The 27,428-nt window shown below is 45.5% G+C and overlaps 1 protein-coding gene across 1 annotated transcript in view; it reads left to right on the top strand.

Annotated features, from left to right (window-relative positions):
* Window positions 1-21,016, top strand: part of phb2a (prohibitin 2a) — a 38,822-nt gene extending 17,806 nt beyond the window's left edge. Inside the window, exons 8-10 of the mRNA XM_056292764.1 lie at window positions 13,688-13,765; window positions 18,591-18,670; window positions 19,415-21,016. Coding sequence (XP_056148739.1) covers window positions 13,688-13,765; window positions 18,591-18,670; window positions 19,415-19,433 — 177 coding nt within the window. The 3' untranslated portion in view covers window positions 19,434-21,016. The remainder of the gene's footprint in view (window positions 1-13,687; window positions 13,766-18,590; window positions 18,671-19,414) is intronic.
* The last annotated feature ends 6,412 nt before the right edge of the window (window positions 21,017-27,428 follow it).

Raw genomic sequence — 27,428 nt, 5'->3', positions numbered from 1 at the left:
ACACAGCACATTATCCTTCATTCATGGCAAAGCTACTTGCCGGTCTAAGTGTGATGTCAGCGCTACTGGAGCTGCTGCTGTAACATCTTCTATGGAGAATAAAGCAAGGCAAACGTATTTGTTTAGCACATTTCAGCACCAAGGTAATTCAGAGGGCTTTACATAAAACATAAAAAGCATTGAGCAAAGCATGACCAAACTCCATCTGAGCTAGTAGCAAATACAGCTGATCCCACTGCATGTACACTGATGAGCCAGAACATTATGACCGATCACAGGTGAACCGAATAACGTTGATCTCCAAACAAGGGCACACGTCAAGGTCTGGGTAGATTAGATGGTAAGTGAACAACCAGTTCTCATAGTCATCGTGTTGGATGCAGGAGAAATGGGCAGGAGTAAAGACCTGAGTGAGTTTGACAAAGGCCAAATACTTGTGGCCAGACGACTGGGTCAGAGCATCTCTCAAAACAGCAAGGCTTGTGGGGTGCTCCCGGTCAGCAGTGGCGAGTACCTACCGTCAGTGGTCCAAGGAGGGACAAACCACAAACCAGGGACAGGGTGTAAGGCACCCAAAGCTCATCGATACACAAGGGCAACAAAGGCTGTCCCGTCTGGTCCAAACAGACAGAAGGTCTACTGTGGCACAAGTCACACAAATTTCAATGACATTATGGGAGGAATGTGTCACAAAGCACAGTGCATCTCACCCTCCTGAGTATGGGGCTGTGTAGCCGCAGACCGGTCAGAGTGCCATGTTGACCCCTGTCCACTGTTGAAAGCACCTACAATGGGCACGTGAGCATCGGAACTGAACCTTGGAGCAATGGAAGAAGGTCGCCTGGTCCGACGAGTCCTGTTTTCTTTTAGATCACATGGATGGCCGTGTACATGTGTGCTGTTTACCTGGGGAAGTGATGATGCCAGGATGCACTGTGGGAAGACGACAAGCTGGTAGAGGCAGTGTGATGCTCTGGGCAATGTTCTGCTGTCAAACCCTGGGTCCAGCCATTCATGTGGTCGTCCATTTGACACATACCACCTACCTAAACATCGTTGCAGACCAGGTACACCCCTTCATGGCAGTGGTATTCCCTGTTGGCAGTGGCCTCTTTCAGCAGGATTAATCCCCCCTGCCACACTGCACACATTGTTTGGGAATGGTTTGAGGAACATGACGGAAGTGTTCAAGGTGTTGCCCTGGCCTTCAAATTCTCCAGATCTCAGTCCGATTGAGCATCTGTGGAATGTGCTGGACCGACAAGCCGATCCACAGTGGCTCCATCTTGCAACCAAGGATTTGCTGCTAATTTTTTTATGTTGGATATCACAAGCCACCTTCAGGGGTCTTGTTGAGTCCATGCCTCGGTGGGTCGGCACTGTTCTGGTGGCACATGGAGGACCAACAGCACATTAGGCAGGAGGTCATAATGTTTTGGCTCATCAGTGTGTCCATGACACTGCTTTATCAAGTGTGTATGTGTTGGAGATCATAAAAAGACGAATGTAAAGGCTTGCATCCCCATCCTGTCTAATCATAGCTGACAGGAGTACGCTCCATCATGTGACCTCCATTTAAACAGGATGTGATTTTTAAAATTGTATTTGTAGGAGCAAAGAGTCACACCCCACCCATTATCCAAGCCGCTTATCCTAATTAGGGTCACGGGATGCTGGAGCCTATCCCAGCAGTCATTAGGTGGCAGGCGGGGAGACACCCTGGACAGGCTGCCAGACCACCACAGGGCCGACACACACATTCACACCTAGGGACAGTTTAGTACGACCGAGTCCCCTGACCTACATGTCTTTGGACTGTGGGAGGAAACCGGAGCACCCGGAGGAAACCCACACAGACTCGGGGAGAACATGCAAACTCCACACACAGGACGACCCGGGACAACCTGGGAAGAGTCGAACAGTAAAAATGTAAACTCTGTGGCTCAGTTAAAAGCAGGTATGATCGGTCAAAAAAAAAAAAACTCCTCCGTTTGTGATGAAGAGTTTGATGAAGAGGCTAGTGGTGGGTGGTACATGAGCAGTGTCTCAGGTGACTGACTGACCTAAATACATTTCCTGGCAACCGGGACACAGGATTCTTTTAGGGAGTTGTTCCTTATCCGATGTGAGGGTCTAAGGACAGGATGTTGTGTTGCTGTAAAGCTCCCTGAAGCAAACTTGTGATTGTGTGATATTGGGCTACACAAATAAAATTGAGTTGAAGTGACTTCCATGTGAATGGGATGCAGCGAGAGCAGCAGAAAGGTTGTTTTATCTCTGTGAGATCATATTCAGTAGATACCTGCAGTCTGTCGTGATGAACAGAGCATCCATCCTGTCCATAATGTTTCCATTCTCAAAAAAAGAATAGCGTATTTGATGCATTTCCCACTTGCAACTTTAGAGCAGTGCCAGGCTGATGTGTTAGTGTTGTGTGATTGCTCCTTTCTATGCTTTTTTTCCGTTAGTGCTCGTTTGGTCCCCCGTTCCCGCCAAGTATTCAAATGCAATGGTGCCCAGACAGGAAATATGTCGAGTCTGTCACAAAAGGAAGAGAAGAAGAAAGTTGCACGTCGAATGTGGAAAAGAAAGAGATAGGCGCTAAAATGCAGAGCTAAGCATTAATGTTTAATTAGCTTTGATTCCATGTTTGATATGGATTGATGTGTTGCTCAGTGTTACCATTTTGGATGACATTGTTTATCAGTCTTCCATCCATCCATCCAGCCATTATCCAAACCGCTTATCCTACTCAGGGTTGCAGGGATGCTGGAGTCTATACCAACAGTCATTGGGTGGCAGGCGGGGAGACACCCTGGACAGGTTGCCAGGCCATCACAGGGCCCACACACACACACATACACACACACCCCTAGGGAGAATTAGTATGGCTGATTTGGACTGTGGGAGGAAACCAGCGCACCCGGAAGAAACCCACGCAGACACGAGGAGAACATGCAAACTCCACACAGAGGACGACCCGGGACGACCCCCAAGGTTGGAGTACCTCGGAGCCCAAACCCGGGACCTTCTTGCTGTGAGGCGACCGCACTAACCCACTGCACCACCGTGCCAGTTTATCAGGCTTCTCCCTACAAAACACGAATGCTACTGCTGTAATATGTTAGCGAAATTGTGACATGCTTTAGAACACTTGGTGTTCAGGATCACGCCCATATCCAAAGACATGCATGTTAGGGTTAATACTGCTGTCTGTGCCCCTGACCGAGGCATGGCGAGACGAACTGGAGGTGGTCCCCGGGCGCTGCACAGCGCTGCCCACTGCTCCTAGCTACACAGCTAGGATGGGATAAATGCAGAGGAAGAATTTCCCCACAGGGATCAATAAAATAATAATATAAAAATATCAAATGTAAAGCTAGGATTTGTAGTATGAAAACAAACCAGGATAACCACTTTGAATCTACACTGTGGAAATTTGTCACAGTGGTGGTGTGTATTTGCTGTGAGCAGTATTTCTTCACTGCTTTCATTATATATCACAAGACTGCAGTAGTTTATTGTGATGAGGGCTTGATGTTAAAACGTCTGTGGTGGCCCAGTGGTCAGCACTGTTGCCTCACAGCAAGAAGGTCCTGGGTTCGAACCCCAGGCATTCCCAGGTCCTTTCTGTGTGGAGTTTGCATGTTCTCCCCGTGTCTGTGTGGGTTTCCTCCCACCATCAAAAAGACATGCATGTTAGGGTTAATACTCCTGCCTGTGCCCCTGAAAAAGGCAGGGGAAAGAAGAACTGGAGCTGGTCCCTGGGTGCTGCAGCTGCCCATTGCTGCTATACAATAGGATGGTTACATGCAGACAACACATTCATTGTAAGAATACAATGACAAAATAAAGTGGCTTTCTTTTCTTCTCATTGAGTTTCCGCTTCTGGTGTGGGAAGATGGCGGCGCGAACTCACGTTTGCAGCGGCCTCACCCAGTACCGGTGTGGGAAGATGGCAGCGTGAACTCACGTTTGCAGCGGCCTCATCCAGTACCGGTGTGGGAAGATGGCGGCGTGAACTCACGTTTGCAGCGGCCTCACCCAGTAATGGTGTGGGAAGATGGCGGCGCGAACTCACGTTTGCAGCGGCCTCACCCAGTACCGGTGTGGGAAGATGGCAGCGTGAACTCACGTTTGCAGCGGCCTCATCCAGTACCGGTGTGGGAAGATGGCAGCGTGAACTCATGTTTGCAGCGGCCTCACCCAGTACCGGTGTGGGAAGATGGCGGCGTGAACTCACGTTTGCAGCGGCCTCACCCAGTACCGGTGTGGGAAGATGGCAGCGTGAACTCACGTTTGCAGCGGCCTCACCCAGTACCGGTATGGGAAGATGGCAGCGCGAACTCATGTTTGCAGCGGCCTCACCCAGTAATGGTGTGGGAAGATGGCGGCGTGAACTCACGTTTGCAGTGGCCTCACCCAGTAATGGTGTGGGAAGATGGCAGCGTGAACTCACGTTTGCAGCGGCCTCACCCAGTACCGGTATGGGAAGATGGCGGCGTGAACTCACGTTTGCAGCGGCCTCACCCAGTACCGGTATGGGAAGATGGCAGCGTGAACTCACGTTTGCAGTGGCCTCACCCAGTAATGGTGTGGGAAGATGGCAGCGCGAACTCACGTTTGCAGTGGCCTCACCCAGTACCGGTGTGGGAAGATGGCGGCGCGAACTCACATTTGCAGCGGCCTCACCCAGTACCGGTGTGGGAAGATGGCGGCGCGAACTCACATTTGCAGCGGCCTCACCCAGTACCGGTGTGGGAAGATGGCAGCGAGAACTCACGTTTGCAGCGGCCTCACCCAGTACCGGTGTGGGAAGATGGCAGCGAGAACTCATGTTTGCAGCGGCCTCACCCAGTACCGGTGTGGGAAGATGGCGGCGTGAACTCACGTTTGCAGTGGCCTCACCCAGTACCGGTGTGGGAAGATGGCAGCGAGAACTCACGTTTGCAGCGGCCTCACCCAGTACCGGTGTGGGAAGATGGCAGCGAGAACTCACGTTTGCAGCGGCCTCACCCAGTAATGGTGTGGGAAGATGGCAGCGAGAACTCATGTTTGCAGCGGCCTCACCCAGTACCGGTGTGGGAAGATGGCGGCGTGAACTCACGTTTGCAGTGGCCTCACCCAGTAATGGTGTGGGAAGATGGCGGCGCGAACTCACGTTTGCAGCGGCCTCACCCAGTACCGGTGTGGGAAGATGGCGGCGCGAACTCACGTTTGCAGCGGCCTCACCCAGTACCGTCCATGCAGCGTCTTTGTCCGTATCTGTGTTTGTCTGATGGCTGAGGGAGCTTGGTCTACTGCGTCCTATGAGCCCAGAGACTGCGGCCCCACCTGAAGAGGAAACACCGAGTACAGGCTAAGCTAACTGCTAGCCCATGCAGACCAGCAGCAACATCGTTGTCAGTGACTGCTGGAGAGCTGTGGTTGTGGTGCAGATGTGCCTAAGCTTAAAAAATGGCGGTGTAGCTTTAAGGCATAATCACACGGGAAACCCAAAGTGATGCTAGCTTAAGTCGTAGGGTAGCCAGTCTCGCTAGTTAGCCAGTGTAAACCTCCATGTTTGTAACGGGAAGTAGACTTGTGATGGAGGTCTGTACTGGTTGGACTCACGCCACTGTTGAAGAGCAACACAGTGTGTGTGGCAATAGGAGGGCATGCTGTCCACAGTAGACCCACGTCTGAGAATGATCACACAGCAAACTGTCTGTCTCTCTCGGTCTCTGTCTGTGTCTGTCTGTCTCTCTGTCTGTGTCTCTCTGCCTCTCTCTCAATTCAGTTCAATTCAATTCAGTGGTGCTTTATTGGCATGACTGCATTAATTACAATGGTGCCAAAGCAGGTGACAACACAACAGGTCAACAGAGAGCCAAACAAAGGAAGAAAAAACACAATTTAAAAAACGGAAGAAGGAATAGGTGGAACTGGCAGGAACATAGAACAGCACTTGAACAGTAATTGGAACAGTAACTGACGGTGTTTTGGTCACTCACTGACCCCTTAGGCTATGACATTCTGACACATATTGTGCCGCAAGGTGTCTCTCTCACTCTCTCTGTCTGTCTCTGTCTCTCAATTCAATTCAATTTGTCTCTCTCTTTATGTCCCTGTCTCTCGCTCTCTGTCTATTTTTCCTCTGTCAGCTATAAAACAAACCAACATGAGGATAAATCAGCTATAAAACAAACCAACATGAGGATAAATCAGCTATAAAACAAACCAACATGAGGATAAATCAGACTATAAAACAAACCAACATGAGGATAAATCAGACTATAAAACAAACCAACATGAGGATAAATCAGACTATAAAACAAACCAACATGAGGATAAATCAGACTATAAAACAAACCAACATGAGGATAAATCAGACTATAAAACAAACCAACATGAGGATAAATCAGACTATAAAACAAACCAACATGAGGATAAATCAACTATAAAACAAACCAACATGAGGATAAATCAGACTACAAAACAAACCAACATGAGGATAAATCAGCTATAAAACAAACCAACATGAGGATAAATCAGACTATAAAACAAACCAACATGAGGATAAATCAGCTATAAAACAAACCAACATGAGGATAAATCAGCTATAAAACAAACCAACATGAGGATAAATCAGCTATAAAACAAACCAACATGAGGATAAATCAGACTATAAAACAAACCAACATGAGGATAAATCAGACTATAAAACAAACCAACATGAGGATAAATCAGACTATAAAACAAACCAACATGAGGATAAATCAGCTATAAAACAAACCAACATGAGGATAAATCAGCTATGAAACAAACCAACATGAGGATAAATCAGACTATAAAACAAACCAACATGAGGATAAATCAGCTATAAAACAAACCAACATGAGGATAAATCAGCTATAAAACAAACCAACATGAGGATAAATCAGACTATAAAACAAACCAACATGAGGATAAATCAGACTATAAAACAAACCAACATGAGGATAAATCAGCTATAAAACAAACCAACATGAGGATAAATCAGCTATAAAACAAACCAACATGAGGATAAATCAGCTATGAAACAAACCAACATGAGGATAAATCAGACTATAAAACAAACCAACATGAGGATAAATCAGCTATAAAACAAACCAACATGAGGATAAATCAGCTATAAAACAAACCAACATGAGGATAAATCAGACTATAAAACAAACCAACATGAGGATAAATCAGACTATAAAACAAACCAACATGAGGATAAATCAGCTATAAAACAAACCAACATGAGGATAAATCAGCTATAAAACAAACCAACATGAGAATAAATCAGCTATAAAAAAAACCAACATGAGGATAAATCAGCTATAAAACAAACCAACATGAGGATAAATCAGACTATAAAACAAACCAACATGAGGATAAATCAGACTATAAAACAAACCAACATGAGGATAAATCAGACTATAAAACAAACCAACATGAGGATTAATCAGACTATAAAACAAACCAACATGAGGATAAATCAGACTATAAAACAAACCAACATGAGGATAAATCAGTTATAAAACAAACCAACATGAGGATAAATCAGCTATAAAACAAACCAACATGAGGATAAATCAGCTATAAAACAAACCAACATGAGGATAAATCAGCTATAAAACAAACCAACATGAGGATAAATCAGATATAAAACAAACCAACATGAGGATAAATCAGCTATAAAACAAACCAACATGAGGATAAATCAGCTATAAAACAAACCAACATGAGGATAAATCAGCTATAAAACAAACCAACATGAGGATAAATCAGACTATAAAACAAACCAACATGAGGATAAATCAGACTATAAAACAAACCAACATGAGGATAAATCAGCTATAAAACAAACCAACATGAGGATAAATCAGACTATAAAACAAACCAACATGAGGATAAATCAGCTATAAAACAAACCAACATGAGGATAAATCAGCTATAAAACAAACCAACATGAGGATAAATCAGACTATAAAACAAACCAACATGAGGATAAATCAGCTATAAAACAAACCAACATGAGGATAAATCAGCTATAAAACAAACCAACATGAGAATAAATCAGCTATAAAAAAAACCAACATGAGGATAAATCAGCTATAAAACAAACCAACATGAGGATAAATCAGACTATAAAACAAACCAACATGAGGATAAATCAGACTATAAAACAAACCAACATGAGGATAAATCAGACTATAAAACAAACCAACATGAGGATTAATCAGACTATAAAACAAACCAACATGAGGATAAATCAGACTATAAAACAAACCAACATGAGGATAAATCAGTTATAAAACAAACCAACATGAGGATAAATCAGCTATAAAACAAACCAACATGAGGATAAATCAGCTATAAAACAAACCAACATGAGGATAAATCAGCTATAAAACAAACCAACATGAGGATAAATCAGATATAAAACAAACCAACATGAGGATAAATCAGCTATAAAACAAACCAACATGAGGATAAATCAGCTATAAAACAAACCAACATGAGGATAAATCAGCTATAAAACAAACCAACATGAGGATAAATCAGACTATAAAACAAACCAACATGAGGATAAATCAGACTATAAAACAAACCAACATGAGGATAAATCAGCTATAAAACAAACCAACATGAGGATAAATCAGACTATAAAACAAACCAACATGAGGATAAATCAGCTATAAAACAAACCAACATGAGGATAAATCAGACTATAAAACAAACCAACATGAGGATAAATCAGACTATAAAACAAACCAACATGAGGATACATCAGACTATAAAACAAACAAACATGAGGATAAATCAGCTATAAAACAAACCAACATGAGGATAAATCAGACTATATAACAAACCAACATGAGGATAAATCAGACTATAAAACAAACCAACATGAGGATAAATCAGACTATAAAACAAACCAACATGAGGATAAATCAGACTATAAAACAAACCAACATGAGGATAAATCAACTATAAAACAAACCAACATGAGGATAAATCAGACTACAAAACAAACCAACATGAGGATAAATCGGCTATAAAACAAACCAAAATGAGGATAAATCAGACTATAAAACAAACCAACATGATGATAAATCAGCTATAAAACAAACCAACATGAGGATAAATCAGCTATAAAACAAACCAACATGAGGATAAATCAGCTATAAAACAAACCAACATGAGGATAAATCAGCTATAAAACAAACCAACATGAGGATAAATCAGCTATAAAACAAACCAACATGAGGATAAATCAGACTGTAAAACAAACCAACATGAGGATAAATCAGACTATAAAACAAACCAACATGAGGATAAATCAGACTATAAAACAAACCAACATGAGGATAAATCAGCTATAAAACAAACCAACATGAGGATAAATCAGCTATAAAACAAACCAACATGAGGATAAATCAGACTATAAAACAAACCAAGATGAGGATAAATCAGACTATAAAACAAACCAACATGAGGATAAATCAGACTATAAAACAAACCAACATGAGGATAAATCAGCTATAAAACAAACCAACATGAGGATAAATCAGCTATAAAACAAACCAACATGAGGATAAATCAGCTATAAAACAAACCAACATGAGGATAAATCAGACTACAAAACAAACCAACATGAGGATAAATCAGACTATAAAACAAACCAACATGAGGATAAATCAGCTATAAAACAAACCAACATGAGGATAAATCAGCTATAAAACAAACCAACATGAGGATAAATCAGACTACAAAACAAACCAACATGAGGATAAATCAACTATAAAACAAACCAACATGAGGATAAATCAGACTATAAAACAAACCAACATGAGGATAAATCAGCTATAAAACAAACCAACATGAGGATAAATCAGCTATAAAACAAACCAACATGAGGATAAATCAGCTATAAAACAAACCAACATGAGGATAAATCAGACTATAAAACAAACCAACATGAGGATAAATCAGCTATAAAACAAACCAACATGAGGATAAATCAGACTACAAAACAAACCAACATGAGGATAAATCAGACTATAAAACAAACCAACATGAGGATAAATCAGACTATAAAACAAACCAACATGAGGATAAATCAGCTATAAAACAAACCAACATGAGGATAAATCAGACTATAAAACAAACCAACATGAGGATAAATCAGACTATAAAACAAACCAACATGAGGATAAATCAGACTATAAAACAAACCAACATGAGGATAAATCAGCTATAAAACAAACCAACATGAGGATAAATCAGCTATAAAACAAACCAACATGAGGATAAATCAGACTATAAAACAAACCAACATGAGGATAAATCAGCTATAAAACAAACCAACATGAGGATAAATCAGCTATAAAACAAACCAACATGAGGATAAATCAGCTATAAAACAAACCAACATGAGGATAAATCAGCTATAAAACAAACCAACATGAGGATAAATCAGACTATAAAACAAACCAACATGAGGATAAATCAGACTATAAAACAAACCAACATGAGGATAAATCAGACTATAAAACAAACCAACATGAGGATAAATCAGCTATAAAACAAACCAACATGAGGATAAATCAGACTATAAAACAAACCAACATGAGGATAAATCAGACTATACTCTCTCTTTGTGTGTCTCTTCTCGCTCTCTCTGTCTCTTTGTCTGTCTTGCTTGCCCTCTTTCTGTCTCTCTGTTTGTCTGTCTCTCTCACTGTGTCTGTCTATCTCTGTTTGTCTGTCTCTCTCGCTCTCTGTCTCTCTCTCTGTCTGTCTGTCTGTCTGTCTGTCTCTGTCAATTCAGTATGTGCTTCATTGGCATGACATACGTTTGTGTACATATTGCCAAAGCATGTAAAGCAACAACAACACAACACAACAATGGTTATAATAATAACAGCAACAACAACAATGATTATGATATTAAACAACAACAGTACAATAGGTGCCGTCCCCCACTGTCTCTCAGGTTGTGGCAGGACAATATAAATCTTGCTGCAATGCTCGCCGCTGCCCCCCTCCCAGGACCCCCCGCAGCTTACCTGTGTCCTCCATGTCCTGCTACTCTGGAGTCACATGTTCCAGCTCCTGGACAAAAGCCCGGCGCTGTTTTTCACATGTTTCACATTTAAGGAGGAGGTGTCCCTCTGTCTCCACCTCATCTGTCATGCTCTGACCACATGTTAGATGCTCTTTTGGCCCCCACGTCTTTTTGTGTCTCCCCTTTTCAATGGCTAGACTGTGGTCACTGAGCCTGTGTTTGGTGAGGGTCTGTCACTGCTTCCTGTCTCTGACAGTTAAGAGGTGTTCTTCAGGATCATAGTTTGTTTTTAGGGCCGATAGACTTCTAGTTTGTTTTGGGTTTTGATTTCAGCTTTCCAATGTTTCACATAACTGTTCTTGCTTTGTTTTATATCTGCTTTATCCTCATGTTGGTTTGTTTTATAGCTGATTTATCCTCATGTTGGTTTGTTTTATAGCTGATTTATCCTCATGTTGGTTTGTTTTATAGTCTGATTTATCCTCATGTTGGTTTGTTTTATAGCTGATTTATCCTCATGTTGGTTTGTTTTATAGCTGATTTATCCTCATGTTGGTTTGTTTTATAGCTGATTTATCCTCATGTTGGTTTGTTTTATAGCTGATTTATCCTCATGTTGGTTTGTTTTATAGCTGATTTATCCTCATGTTGGTTTGTTTTATAGCTGATTTATCCTCATGTTGGTTTATTTTATAGCTGATTTATCCTCATGTTGGTTTGTTTTATAGCTGATTTATCCTCATGTTGGTTTGTTTTATAGCTGATTTATCCTCATGTTGGTTTGTTTTATAGCTGATTTATCCTCATGTTGGTTTGTTTTATAGCTGATTTATCCTCATGTTGGTTTGTTTTATAGCTGATTTATCCTCATGTTGGTTTGTTTTATAGCTGATTTATCCTCATGTTGGTTTGTTTTATAGCTGATTTATCCTCATGTTGGTTTGTTTTATAGTCTGATTTATCCTCATGTTGGTTTGTTTTATAGCTGATTAATCCTCATGTTGGTTTGTTTTATAGTCTGATTTATCCTCATGTTGGTTTGTTTTATAGTCTGATTTATCCTCATGTTGGTTTGTTTTATAGTCTGATTTATCCTCATGTTGGTTTGTTTTATAGTCTGATTTATCCTCATGTTGGTTTGTTTTATAGCTGATTTATCCTCATGTTGGTTTGTTTTATAGCTGATTTATCCTCATGTTGGTTTGTTTTATAGTCTGATTTATCCTCATGTTGGTTTGTTTTATAGCTGATTTATCCTCATGTTGGTTTGTTTTATAGCTGATTTATCCTCATGTTGGTTTGTTTTATAGCTGATTTATCCTCATGTTGGTTTGTTTTATAGCTGATTTATCCTCATGTTGGTTTGGAATGCAGTGCTAGCCTGAGGTTGGTTGGTCGTATCTCTGTCTCTCATTTGCTGAGCCTGAGGAAGCAGAGGGAAAAGAGAGGGGAGCTTGTCCTTTATGTAACCACTGGCAGGTGTCTCTGTCGGTCTATCTGTCTCTCGTTGTATCTCCCTGTCTGTCTCTGTCGGTCTGTCTCTCGTTGTCTCTGTCTGTCTCTGTCTCTCGTCTCTGTCGGTCTGTCTCTCGTTGTCTCTGTCTGTCTCTCGTTGTCTCTGTCTCTCTGTCTCTCGTTGTCGCTGTCTGTCTGTCTGTCTCATGTGCTGAGCCTGAGGAAGCAGAGGGAAAAGAGAGGGGAGCTTGTCCTTTATGTAACCACTGGCAGGTGTCTCTGTCGGTCTATCTGTCTCTCGTTGTATCTCCCTGTCTGTCTCTGTCGGTCTGTCTCTCGTTGTCTCTGTCTATCTGTCTCTCGTTGTCGCTGTCTGTCTGTCTGTCTGTCTCATGTGCTGAGCCTGAGGAAGCAGAGGGAAAAGGGAGAGTAGCTTGTCCTTTATTTAACCACTGGCAGATGGTGGTTTTTTCTCTGACTGATTTAAAATAAATAAAAAATTAATAAAAACTCTAAATATACCTGCACCACCCGCCTGCTGCTCAGATCACCTGCCCGCCTGATTCGTCGACTCTTCAGTCACAGGCCATTGGTTGGTTAAAGTTTATGCTGCTCGTCTGTTCAGCCAATCAACTTCTACCTTTTTAAAGTGTGTAGCCAATCACAACACTGGGGATTTTTTTGGTATGAATATTTAATCAGACTGGCTTTCTCCTCTCAATCAAACAGGCTCTGTGAAAATGGAAGTGAGGAAACAATGAAACACTGATTTTAATTTAGAAAATGATGTATAATGGACACATCTCGGCATTCAGCTCACATGTTACCTTTGTCAGTATGGTGAACAAGCAGAGCGATAAGTAGCTCCTCCATGGAAATAGTGATGTGTCGCTTCTGTTTTGGGGATATGAAGATTTAATTGCTTAGATAATTTCAATCACCGCTAAGACACCTGAGGTTTTTTTTTTTTTGGGGTGAAGTGTGGGTGATAATGGAGGATAATGACTGGAAAAACTGGTTCTAGTTGAGCCCTAAAGGCAGTTCTTGACAAGCCACAAATGTCACAATAACAATTCTTCTCTGTTCTCGATGCGTCATTGTATATTCTTGACTACATTAACCATTCACCTGTTCATCCTCACATCTCTACAGCTGGGCGAGGCCGTTACAAAGAACCCAGGCTACCTGAAACTCCGGAAGATCCGGGCGGCCCAAAACATCGCCAAAACGGTGCGTAACACTGATACAAGAGCCACACAGCACAGAGGACGAGTCTGTACAGATCCAGCTGCTTTTTCTGCCAGTTTCACTGGACTGTGCATGTGTTCAGTACACGCAGCTTATTTTGACAGTAGGAAAAGGTCAAATATTTCCAGACTATTCTTTATGCTGGTTTCATTATCTTAAAAGTGAAACACCCCGGTTAGCGTAGCGGTTTATTCCGTTGCCCACCAACATGGGGATCGCCAGTTCGAATCCCCGTGTTATCCTCCCCCCCCCCCCCATGTTATCCTCCACCCCCCCCCCCCCATGTTATCCTCCACCCCCTCTGCCCATCCCTCACGGGATGGGCAGAGGGGGTGGAGCAGCGACCAGGACGACTCAGAAGAGTGGGGTAATTGGTCGGATACAATTGACCTTTCGCAAAGTACCGCCCCAGAACGGTGCTTGTCCAATCCTACCTTAGCAACGGTCCGTCAAGCTTTCAAACACACAACAAAATGCTGAAACGGTGTGCCCATGGGATCTGCAAATCGGATACTAGATATCTGAAAAGTTAGGGGGGGGGTGTAATTTTCTTTCCCTTCCCGAAACCCAGAACGCAAGAAGCGCAATGTCGGCAATAGATTTGGCAGTGTAGCAGACCCCATGGCCAGCTTAATCCATCCAAAATCAACAAAAATACCTGCCTGCTCCAAGCTAAGCTTGCTACTAGCTATTATTGATAGATAATACAGCTAACGTATTATTACTGTTAAAAAAGCAAAACACCCAAGACCATCTGTAAGTAAGCATGTATTGAGCCATGCTAAGCTAAAAAACATCAACATGTGGGTAATGGACACTTGGTCTGAAAGCTTCACAGAACATCCAGTGTAAGCTGCAGCAGTTGATTCCTTACAAAAGATAAGGTCCACCATTGTTATACTAAGTTGTAAACTATTTTTATTATCCAATTCTTATGTCAAACTTTATTCATACAGACATTTCATACTAATTTAATGTGCTTCCCTTTAGTACATACAGGATGCTAATTGCTAATGCTCCCACCTCACATGCAGCCATGCGTGTACATGTAACGCACTGAAGGAGAACAAAAAGTCAATGGCTGAGAGGAAAAAAAGGAGCAGGAAGGGGTTTGAGTTGGGGCACATCTGGGTTACTCTGGCAAGCAGTCCTAGCATCTGGATGCTTAATAGCTAAATGCAGCTTCACCAGTATTTGATATTACCCTAGGAAGGGCGAAGGCCAGTTCCAGACAGCCTCAGAGGCCACGTTGGCTCTCGGTCCTCTCTAGACGGACAGCGCCGTCTGCTCTTCACCACAGACATGAAAGCCCCTGTAAATGGACCCTCCAACCTCAACAGATGATGCATCTTGGTTGACAAGAACCAATAGGAAGCCCCACAGATAACTGCAATAAGTAGCCATTCTAAATGAACCACAGTGAATGATGAAGAGTCTGACTTTTGAATGGGATCACATGACCACAAGATGCTCAGATGCCCAAACCTGCTGTCTGCATTTGTGTTGGGACCTAGTTTGATCTAATTAGGAAAATGATAGGGTATTTTTTTTGTAAACAGACTATATTTAAACTTGCTCTTGGCTGTGCGAAAGGTTTTTTTCCCCCTTTAATCACTAAAGGGAATGTAGAGCTGAGGGCTTTCATCTGATCTCATTGGCCCTGACGGTTCATAAAAGATCAGCTGGTCATGTTGACTACTGTCTGGTATCGTGTTGGGCAGGTAGTCACCACTAGATGGCGACACGTGAGCAGGTAATCTGGGGCTGGAAAGATGGAGGGTGTGTTTTTTAAACTTGGATTTTGCATTGTCAATTTGTCCAATGGTCCCAACAGTCCAGATTCTGCATTCTTCGTATTTACCCAATAATTGCTCTGAAGAATGTTCATGGCATAGACGTCAGGATCTCAATGAGCAAGGCGCCAACACTGCCTGGGTTACAGGTTCAAATTCTTTATTTATTGGATTCTCAGTTAGCAGCTGTGATGTTATCTGCTAGTCTTCCTGGGGTCCACAGACAAGACACAACAGCCAACAAATACACCACCACCTCCCAAACAGAATAAAAGATATCGGTATAGCAAAAAAACAAAAAAAACAACTCGGAGGTCATAATCAGACCCACAGTTTGAAACCCTGTGGAAGGAAATGGGTGAAAGTGGCTCGGGAATAAATAGTCAGTTAGATTTAAAGACTTATGATGACTTTTAACGTGATTTTTAAGTAGTGTTTTATTCTCATAATGGTGCCTGAGTAATGGTCATCAGAAGATTGTTCCTTAATTCTGTTGCGCTGTACATGGCTGTCCTGTGTGTTTCATTTGTTCTGCGCCATGGGAGAACAAAACAACCTCTAATAATGTGCATTGTACCATAACTGTAGTGATCTGTGATATAATTTATTTGTGAATGCAAACAGTTTTTGCTAATGCAGATTTTCCCTGTCTGGTGTGCAGACTGTCGGCCCTGCCTCTTGCTCTGAATGGGCACTATAGTGCGAGTCATGCAGCTTTGTTTTGCACCGTTTGTAGCCTTGACAGGTACTTTTTGTATGCGTCTGACCAAATAGGTTAAAAATAAACAGGAAGAGATAAAACTAGTGCTTTACTGAGCTGTACTTTTAACACTAGAACAACCAGGATTTCACTCCTACCTTAAACCACCATGGGCTGTCAACATGATGGCGGGTTTTTAGACTATATTCTGTCAAGATAAATACCAAGTTGAGATATTAATGTATTGCATATGTTATTATGTCTGTTATGAAACTAACTGACACCAAAATTAACATTTTAACAGCTATAATACTGCTTTTAAACAATTGAAACTTCACAGAGACATGGTCAAACTTGAATAGCAAAATTGAAAAAGTGAAAATATTACCTGAAAAACAAAACGGAAAACACATATTGCTAATCTAACAAACATAACAAGGCCTATAAAACGTTAACTCATTTATGCGTTATCAAAACCGCTTATTGTTACTCAGGGTCGCGGGGATGCTGGAGCCTATCCCAGCAGTCATTGAGCGGCAGGCGGGGAGACACCCTGGACAGGCCGCCAGGCCATCACAGGGCCACATGAATAACAATGTTGTTGAAAGTAGAGGTGCTGTGTGCCTGGGTTCCCTGACTCTCCCTCCGTGATGCCAGCACCAAAAGATTATCCTCTATGTCGGAGACTCTGGCCCCGGGTAAATAGTGAACCAAGGCTGGCGAAGCTAATCTAACATTGCGGGTAATGGAGTCTCCTATCACTAGCGTGCGTTGCTTTACTCTGTCGACAGGAGCGGGAGAAGCACGCTGGCTGGTAGGACTACCAACAGGGCTGGTGAGGGGTGAAAACCGGTTTGCAGTCGGGAAAGGGGACTGCAGACTTTTGCAAGCCTTCCCACGCCGGTTAACAGAGACAAATGCTGTCTCATCTGCCGATGAGGCGGAGCTAGTGCTAACAATAGCAGGCCTGCTGTCAGGCTCGGGGCTAAGGCTATCTGGAGAGCCCGTCACATCTAACGTAATCCTAGCCGAAAGCAGCTGCTTTAACTCACGGACACGTCTCTCTAGTAGAGACAACCTGTCCTTAACTACGGAGCAGTCGCCACAAACCATTGTTTTAACCAGGCTGCTTTGACTGCAAATGCAATAGAGCTAACTGCTAAGCTAGGCTAAGCTCAAAGCTAGTAACAAACTAGGAATTAGAGGCTGCCTACTAAACACAAGAGTCATATAAGAAAGAAAACTAGAGAATCTAGCGATAAGTGAACTAAACACAGAAAATAGCTAAACCAGAACAAAATGAGGAGGTTAGGGCGGAATAGAGAGAAGAAACAGTAAGAAAATAAACAAAAGTTATCGATCTCACGAAGGTGGAAGCTGGAAAACCGCCTATAAAACATGAAATGTAAAAAAAGAACTGAAAATAAATATTGAAACAGTCCCAAACAATGACTGGAACTTAAAAACTACTAGAATCACTGTGGGCCGTCAAAATGACTGCCCGCGTATTTTAAACTATATTGTGTCAAGATAAATACCCAACTGAGATATTAATGCATTGCATATGTTAGTGTGTCTGTTAACAAACTAACCGACACCAAAATTAACATTTTAACAACTTTAATACTATTTTTCAAACAATTTAAAATGGCCGCTGTCCAACGCCTGTAAACGCTGCAAGGCCTCGGTGGTAATCGTGGTGCGTCTGTAACCAGACATGTTGGATATCATCACACATCAAGTTTAGACTATTTGTCTGCACTGGAGGGCGCTAGTGTGTTTCTAGGACAGAGCAACGAACTTCACAAAGGAAATGACGCCGCCAACACAAGTCATAAACACTGACATGACGCACACCATCACGCACACATTACAAGACGGTCATGTTGACCACTCATGGTGGTTTTAGGCAGATCTGATCATAACTTTTTGTGCAATTGATCTGAAACTCATTTTAATGCAAATATATGGAGTTTTAGGAGCATTCAGGGAGCGGCAGGTCTGTATCTTTGTTTTTTTTGACAAAGTTATTAAACTTTGAAAATCCAAAACGGTCATAATGACCGCCTTGGTCGTTCTAGTGTTAAACAAGGGGCGGGAAAAGAGGACCCTCCTCCAATGCAAACCGATCCCCTACCCGTGTTGCAGCAGCACTGTATGTTTCCCATCCAGAGCAACACCAGGTAGTCTGACCTCTACCACTTGTTCACCTGCTGCGTCCAGGACAGCAGGTCTCCATCATGAACCCCCTGTGTGGACGGCCAGGGGCACGCTGACGGTTCTGCTGAGTGTGTTCTCTGTATTATACCTGTAGGTGGCGCAGTCGCAGAATAAGGTGTATCTGAGTGCAGAAAACCTTGTGCTTAATCTCCAGGACAACAACAGCTTCAACAAGTAAGTTCATTCAGCCTCATTATGAGATGTCAGCCAGAGGCTTATTTGTGACTGTTCAGCTTATTGTGTTGTTTTCATTGTTTTGTGTTGTGTTTTACTTGGATAATTAAGAGAACCGTTGTCAAGATTAAATCCACTTTATTCTCCAAGTCAATCATTTGCATCTGTTAGACATTTGGATCATAGTTTCATACAGTCATATCTCAGGGTGCATAAAATCTAGACGGCAATCAAAATTTGTGGGATGTAGGAGCGTCTGGGTGGCGTGGCAGTCTATTCCATTGCCCACCAACACGGGAATCGCTGGTTTGAATCCCCGTGTTACCTCCAGCTTGGTCGGGCGTCCCTACAGACACAACTGGCCGTGTCTGCGGGTGGGAAGCTGGATGTGGGTATCTGTCCTGGTCGCTGCACTAGCGCCGCCTCTGGTCAGTCGGGGTGCCTGTTCAGGGGGGAGGGGAACTTGGGGGAATAGCGTGATCCTCCCATGCACTACATCCCCCTGGTGAAACTCCTCACTGTCAGGGGAAAAGAAGCGGCTGGTGACTCCACATGTATTGGAGGAGACATGTGGTAGTCTGCAGCCCTCCCCGGATCAGCAGAGGGGGTGGAGCAGAGACCGGGACAGCTCGGAAGAGTGGGGCGAAGGACAAGTACAGTTGGGGAGGAAAGGGGAGGGGAAAAAACCAATCGTGGGATGTTTTGAGATGAGCGTCTCTCTTTCTCTCTTTCTCCCTCTCTCAGTTTGAGGTTGATGAAGTAAGGGGAAGTTGATGAGAAGAAGGATCATTCCGTTTGTCCAGTCGGTTCCTCATCTGCAGATTAAACATGGCTTCTCAAACCGCCCACAGTTCTGACCACTCAACCTCTCGCCGGCCTCTCTGGACCTCCCGACACATCAGGTTTCACATCTCAACCACTTCTCTATGTACAACACCGCAAAGGGCAGGAAACTAGCTTTTAACATCCCCAGTCGCACTGTTTTACCAGCCGTGATGACTTTCAGGGTTAAAAAGGTTCCGGCGGTGCTGCGTGCCGCCAAAGCCAACAGACTCGCCAGCCTGCGACCGGGAAGCTGAAGGAGACTAGCTGGTTAGCTTCCCTCTCTGCTTACGTCTCGTGTCGTTTACACTCGGTAAGAGTCAGTTGAATAAAGTATCTTGGCAGAAAACCTGTGTATGCGGAGGTCCGTCCCAACCAGAGAACTTTAGTTCATGCACACAGTCCGTCTAAACGGTCTGTCAACACAAAGCCACGGGTGTAGAATAGCTAGAGAGACCCAATGACTTCCTATTCGGTCCATCCCCTCAGCATCCAACCAAGACCTGAAGGAAGAGACCTTCTCATCTCCACAGTTCAGCATCGCACAAGTACTGTGTTGTGCCCACACTGGACCTACACTGGTACAGTACCAGTACCTTCTGGTTTGACTTCAGCGACATCCTTACCACATACCAGATTAGCTTGGCTTGACCAGCAGCCTTCTAGAAGTAGCCAGTATGGGCACAACATGGTACTTGGATGCAGCGGGACCAGCGTTTTCCAAGCGGCCGTCTGTTCTCTTATAGCAGCGCTGCAGCGCTTGTTGTGCTTCTACCAGTCCATCAGTGAGTTTCCTTCAGCCGTGCCTGCGTTGTAGACTGGACCGTCACCCTCTGGGGCTAGTTAACACCAAGGAGAATTCATATCGAGTGTTTAAACGGCGAAGTTGTGGATGCCTCCGACTGCATAACAGTGTACACCATGTACGAGATGGTCATTATTCCCTGGAACTTTACAGTGTTTTGTTTTTTGTAATTGTGTTGTTTAAGTCACATGTCTGTGTCCCTGCCTGTCTCTGAATGAGCCCTGGCTGAAATTTGACATCTAAAGCCGATAAAATCAAGCACTCGGAATAGAATTTGATTTCAATAAAATTGTTTTTTTTTTGTTTTTGAGAACTTCAACGCATCTATGGGTTTTCTTCTCTAGGTCTGTCACATGGGCGTCTTCTCAATGTTGTCATTTTGTAATGGAGAGTATTTCCAGTGGACTGATGGGTGGGTTTCTGGGTTTTGGCGTAAATCACCAGCGACGTCTGCGGGGGGTCTGGTGAATACATGCAGGGTGATCTTTACCTGATGCTTTGTGGTTTCAGACATGTTACGCTTGTCACTCCTTCCCTGATCTTTACTGAAACGTTAACGTGTCATAATGCATCATAAACCCAATCATGAGTCAGTGCAACGCCTGTTTTCATGGTTTACCCCAGCTTCAAACTATTTCCCCAGCAACTTCCTTACTCGCAGGTGCCAATAAAGGTCTGAGAAGTGTCATGTAAAAGTGTAACGCTGGCTCGCGTGTGCTCGCTCGGCGCTGTGGCGTGACGTGTCTCATTGTGTGTGAGCAGGTGTCTTCATGTGACCGGAGGTGTTCGACTGCAACAGCACATGTATGGTAATGAGCTACTGGGCAGAATAGAAAACCAACAGCGCCCTTGGTACCAGAGGACCTGATTGAGAACTACCATCATGATCATTTGTTTGCTGAAACCAAGTCCGTGTACTTGGTCCAGGTTCCCTACACCGGTCTTAAAAGTCTACAAGTGTCAGCAGGTGATCTGATCGTTTCCAGGTGGGTTTCCTCCGGGGGCTCCTGTTTCCTCCCACAGTCCAAAGACGTGCAGGTCCGGTGAATAACATTGTCCCTAGGTGTGTGTGTGTGTGTGTGTGTGTGTGTGGTGGCCTGGCGGCCTGTCCAGGGTGTCTCCTCACCTGCCGCCCACTGACTGCTGGGACAGACTCCAGCATCCCTGACAGCAGGATAAGTGGTTTGGATAATGGATGGATGGATGGATGGATGGATGGAAAAAGGCGTGTTACACAGGACTAGAAGAGTAGAAAAATGGCTGATATGGTATGATTGTAAAACCACTGCCAGTTCACACTGTGATATTAATAAGAATGAAGATATTAATAAGAATTAGCAGCGTCCTCTATTAAAAAGCCGTAACGGTGACGAGCAGCTGCAGAAACGACAGACCTCGGACAACAGTCCCATCCTGCCACTCATCCTGCCACTCATCCTATGCCAGGAGAAGTTCCGACGTGTCCTGAAAAAGGGAACATCTGAAAGACGTTCCTAGGTCAGTTTGAAGTCCAACTCTTTTGGAGCAGTTCATGATTCCTTCACACGCGACACCAGTTTGCTAAGTTTGAGCTTCTCCACAAAATATAAATTTGGCCGTGTTTATCAGCCAGCCGCTGTTCTGCATTACTGGGACTGGTGGGCTCGGGTGCTGACCAGCAGAACCTTCTGCTGGGTTGTCAACCTGCACACACACACACACACACACACACACACACACACACACACACACACACACACACACACGGGCCCCGAAGTGACGTCACAGGGAGTTGGGGGGGGGGCTGTTTTGGTATTGGTGTTTATTCACGGTGGGTTTTACGGTCCCAGCGCCCCTTGCAGGGGACGTGGACGTGATTTCACAGTACTGGAACACGTGGTGCGGGACAATGGGGAGGCGCGCGACGGAGCAGCGCGTGTCTGTGGTGAGGGGGGCCCGCGGTGTCTCAGCACGCCACGAGCGCGCTGCAGGTTCCCCTTCACCAGCCGCTAGGCGCGGTAATGGCGCGGTAATGGCGTGCTGGCTCTTCACCGTGGGCTGCAAAATAAAACCCGACATTTGTATCGGAGGCGTCTCGTTACCACAGCAGTTAGTTGCCGTGTTGACTGGGTTGCTAAAGATGAGCCGGGCGGGTTATTTATGGGCCTGCGCAGGTCCGGGACCCGCTGGGCGGGCGGGGCGGGCGGCCAGGGAAGGGGCGGGGCCTACGGCGCCTTTTGTGCGAGCCCCGCCGCCGAGGGTCGGAACTAATTCACCAAGCTGGGTCGTACGTAAGGCCCGCCTTCACCGCGCTCCTTCGTCCAATGACACGTGTGCTGTTTCCGTGACGGATGGCTGCGGAGAACATGTCCGACCGGAAACGTCACTTTAACCGCACCCCCACCGTACACCCGACCCCGTTCCACCGTAACGCGCGGCCGAGGGCGTCGGTGACTCCTGACACGCGCGGCCTGTCGTGTCGTCGGGCGTTCTGAACAGCCGCGAACATGGCGGTAGCTGCCGCGCGACGAAGAAGGGGCGGGGCTTAAGTCCGAGCTAGGTTGGTGAACTAGCGACGAGCAGCCTCGCCTCGCGTTCCGCCATCTTGAGAGCGGGGGGAGTCGTCGTTTCGTTTTCCTGCCCGTTTCGACGGGAGCGGGAGGAGGAGTCCTCTGCTCCTCTCCGGCAGGGCAGGTTGAAACCACAGAGGGGTCCGGGGGTCTTTTATCATCTTCTATTCTCTTCTGGAGGAGGAGGAGGGGGGGGTGGGGGAGCGGGGAGTCGTCACAGGGAAGGGGGCTGGGTGGAGATGGCTTCGTTGATTGGTCGCACGTATCCGCCCACTCTAACTCTCAGCCAATAGGGCGTCACTGCGCCATTTGAATGACGCCACCGAGCGGAGCCCTGGAGAGTTTGGAGGAGGAGGAGGAGGTCTTGTGTGTGTGTGTGTGTGTGTGTGTGTGTGTGTGTGTGTGTGTGTGTGTGTGTGTGTGTGTGTGTGTGTGTGTGTGTGAGGTGTCCGCAGTCCGACAGCCGCAAACAAACATCCGTCAACCAGCACGATGTCCGACAGCGGAGCTGCGCAGCCGCCGGGCTCTCTCCCGTCTCCCGTCCTCCTGGCAGGTCCGCCGCGGCTCTTAATAGACGCTTAAGCAGCAACGCAGCGATGTACCCCCTCTTTTAGTGTGACCCCGTTTTCACTCCGCTGCACCAGCGCGCGCCTGTTAATCTCCCCCGCTGGGCTGCAGTGGATGATTGAAAATCCGCCATTAGGAGGAGACGTGGGGGGGGGGGGGCTCGCACACGCCCCGCCACACACACGCACGCCGACGGATTAGCGCTCAGCCGCTCCCGTCGCCATGGAAACAGTGACCTCACACTGTCACCGGTCGCCATGGCGATCCGCTGCCACGCGGCGTCGCACTTGTGCTGCAGCGCTCTGTGCGATGTGCGCTAACATGGCGCCCGTTGTCCTGCAGAGAGAGAGGCGCTGTGATCATGTTTCTCTTCTGGAGAGGATCTGACCAGCGAGCCCCGGTCCTGTCTCCTGTCGGGCCTCTTAGGACATTATACACCGCCCCCCCCACCCAATACACCACCCCCCACCCACACACACATGCGCCTTGCCGTTATAAGACGTCGCGCTACTTTCTCCTTCAGCACCCGTTTGTGAGTGGCGTTGTGCATGTTTAGCAGTGGATGCGCAGAGGAGATCAGGAGGCAACGCGGGTGTTGTGTTTGTGTTATTGCAGGTTTCTGTATCTGCAATATTCTGGCTCTTGTAAAGCGCTCTGAATGGCTGTTGCAGCTAGAAAAGCGCTGTATACAATGCAACTCGGCTTGGTTTTGAGAATTTATAGAATGTGGATGCAAGTGTGGTGCTACTGTCTTAACCCAGGTGAGGAAATCCCAGAAAGTTGAATCAGTTCATTGGGACACCCATGCACAGGCCAGTAGCCACTCTTTTAGGGATGAGGATGTGCACATCCTTCATAGGGAGGGACGCTGGTTTGAACGGGGAGTCAAAGAGGCCATCTGTGTGAAGAGGAGACGACCATCCCTGAACCGAGGGGGGGGGGGCTAAGAGTACATCTGTCACCATCTTACAATAATGCTGTGACTGCAACTATTCCCCAACCCTCTGTGAACAGTACACATGACCACTGTAACTCTAGTTTTAATGGTCACACCGTATTTGCATATGAAACTGGTGGTTGGTTTGGGTGGTTATACCACTGTATTGTTTATAAGGGTGGGGTACTTGCAGTCACTGTATTGTTTATAAGGGTGGGGACACCTGCAGTCAGTGTATTGTTTATAAGGGTGGGGGTACCTGCAGTCACTGTATTGTTTATAAGGGTGGGGACACCTGCAGTCACTGTATTGTTTATAAGGGTGGGGGTACCTGCAGTCAGTTGAGACTGAAGATGTCACTTACCTTTTTACACCAAAATTAAAATAAAAAATAGAAATTAGTGTGTATAAGCGGGTTTTTTTTAACGCGGGTGAACCTGCTAACAATAGGCAGTAGGCCGGGTGTGGCTGCCAGCAGACGAGTTTGCCTTGATATTTCCCTTCTGTGGCGTCATGTTTGACGTCATGATGGTCTTGATGTCACGAACGCGCCGGAAATGGGAGCAAACAGCAGGAAGCAGCATGGACGCCAGAGAGGCGGTGGTTAGCGTCACTTTTCTACATCTTGTAGAAATCAGTCTCTCTTTCCAACCACACAAGCTCAACACAGACTGAACCATGTTCGAGCGCTGCTTGAACGAAGACGCTGAACCCACAAACATCCATCCATTATCTGAACCGCTCGCCCTGCTCCCGGGGCCGCGGGGCCGCTGGAGCCTATCCCAGCAGCCACTGGGCGGCAGGCGGGGAGGCACCCTGGGGAGGCCGCCAGGCCATCACAGGGCCCACACACACACACCCCTAGGGACAATTTAGTACGGTGAGTCACCTGACCTACATGTGTTTGAGTCACCTGGCCTACATGTGTTTGATCCACCTGACCTACATGTGTTTGAGTCACCTGGCCTACATGTGTTTGAGTCACCTGACCTACATGTCTTTGAGTCACCTGACCTACATGTGTTTGATCCACCTGACCTACATGTGTTTGATCCACCTGACCTACATGTGTTTGAGTCACCTGGCCTACATGTGTTTGAGTCACCTGACCTACATGTCTTTGAGTCACCTGACCTACATGTGTTTGAGTCACCTGACCTACATATGTTTGATCCACCTGACCTACATGTGTTTGATCCACCTGACCTACATGTGTTTGAGCCACCTGGCCTACATGTGTTTGATCCACCTGACCTACATGTGTTTGAGTCACCTGACCTACATATGTTTGATCCACCTGGCCTACATGTGTTTGATCCACCTGACCTACATGTGTTTGAGTTACCTGACCTACATGTGTTTGAGTCACCTGGCCTACATGTGTTTGAGTCACCTGGCCTACATGTGTTTGATCCACCTGACCTACATGTGTTTGAGTTACCTGACCTACATGTGTTTGAGTCACCTGGCCTACATGTGTTTGATCCACCTGGCCTACATGTGTTTGAGCCACCTGGCCTACATGTCTTTGAGTCACCTGACCTACATGTGTTTGAGTCACCTGACCTACATATGTTTGATCCACCTGACCTACATGTGTTTGATCCACCTGACCTACATGTGTTTGATCCACCTGACCTACATATGTTTGATCCACCTGACCTACATGTGTTTGAGTCACCTGACCTACATGTGTTTGATCCACCTGACCTACATGTGTTTGAGTCACCTGACCTACATGTGTTTGAGTCACCTGGCCTACATGTGTTTGATCCACCTGACCTACATGTGTTTGAGTCACCTGGCCTACATGTGTTTGAGTCACCTGGCCTACATGTGTTTGATCCACCTGGCCTACATGTGTTTGAGTCACCTGGCCTACATGTGTTTGATCCACCTGACCTACATGTGTTTGATCCACCTGACCTACATGTGTTTGAGTTACCTGACCTACATGTGTTTGAGTCACCTGGCCTACATGTGTTTGATCCACCTGACCTACATGTGTTTGAGTCACCTGGCCTACATGTGTTTGAGTCACCTGGCCTACATGTGTTTGATCCACCTGGCCTACATGTGTTTGAGTCACCTGGCCTACATGTGTTTGATCCACCTGACCTACATGTGTTTGATCCACCTGACCTACATGTGTTTGAGTTACCTGACCTACATGTGTTTGAGTCACCTGACCTACATGTGTTTGAGTCACCTGACCTACATGTGTTTGGACTGTGGGAGGAAACCGGAGCCCCTGGAGGAAACCAACGCAGACACGGGGAGAACATACAAACTCCACACAGAGGACGACCCGGGACGACCCCCAAGGTTGGACTACCCCGGGGCTCGAACCCAGGACCTTCTTGCCGTGAGGCGACCGTGCTATCCACTGCGCCGCCGCGCCGCCCGGCGCTCCTCCCACAAACAATAAACTGTTTTCCTCAGTTTCCGGCGCGGTTTTATGACGCGCGGACAATGGCGCTACGTCATCGTGCAAATTAGCGTGTGATGAAACACTTGCTCTAAAAAAACCACAAAAAATGCGTTTCTGTCAAACGTTGTGTCCATGTGTTTATGTCTGTTAGGGGCACGATCTCAAACACCAGACATGTCAGAGGGGTTTTCTGTTGGGGTCACAGCTTCCGGAACCAGCTGGAGGCGCTGGGAAATGAATAGCTCGACGTCCAGATGTGAACGACTGGGCATGCGTAATGATGGAGACTGCGTCCTGCGAGTCTATGCTGAGCAGGTTAAAAGGCAACATGGAAGATGGGACCACCCCCTGGGATCTTTTTTTTTTTGGACTCATGTGGAGCCTGATGGAGGTCTTGCTTCGAGCTCCAGAATACCCCGAACCCTCCGTGACTGGCACGCTCCCTTCGCTTCTCGGTACAGGCGGGGCTTCTTGCTTCCATAACGCGTACTCCTGTTTCCTAGTTTTATATTTTACTTCTTTCTTACGCCATGTCTAATGACGTCAGCACCCTGAAGGGCTGAAGTTTGTGGAAACAGTGCACCACTAGCCTTCCTCTTACTGTTCTTTTTGAAAATTTCAATGAAATTTTCAATGACCTAAATAAA

Source organism: Lampris incognitus, chromosome 14 (genome assembly GCF_029633865.1).
Source record: "Lampris incognitus isolate fLamInc1 chromosome 14, fLamInc1.hap2, whole genome shotgun sequence".
In the NCBI taxonomy this organism is placed as follows: Eukaryota; Metazoa; Chordata; class Actinopteri; order Lampriformes; family Lampridae; genus Lampris; species Lampris incognitus.
The sequence above is the reverse complement of the archived record's forward strand: the minus strand, read 5'-3'. Positions and strand labels throughout refer to the sequence as shown.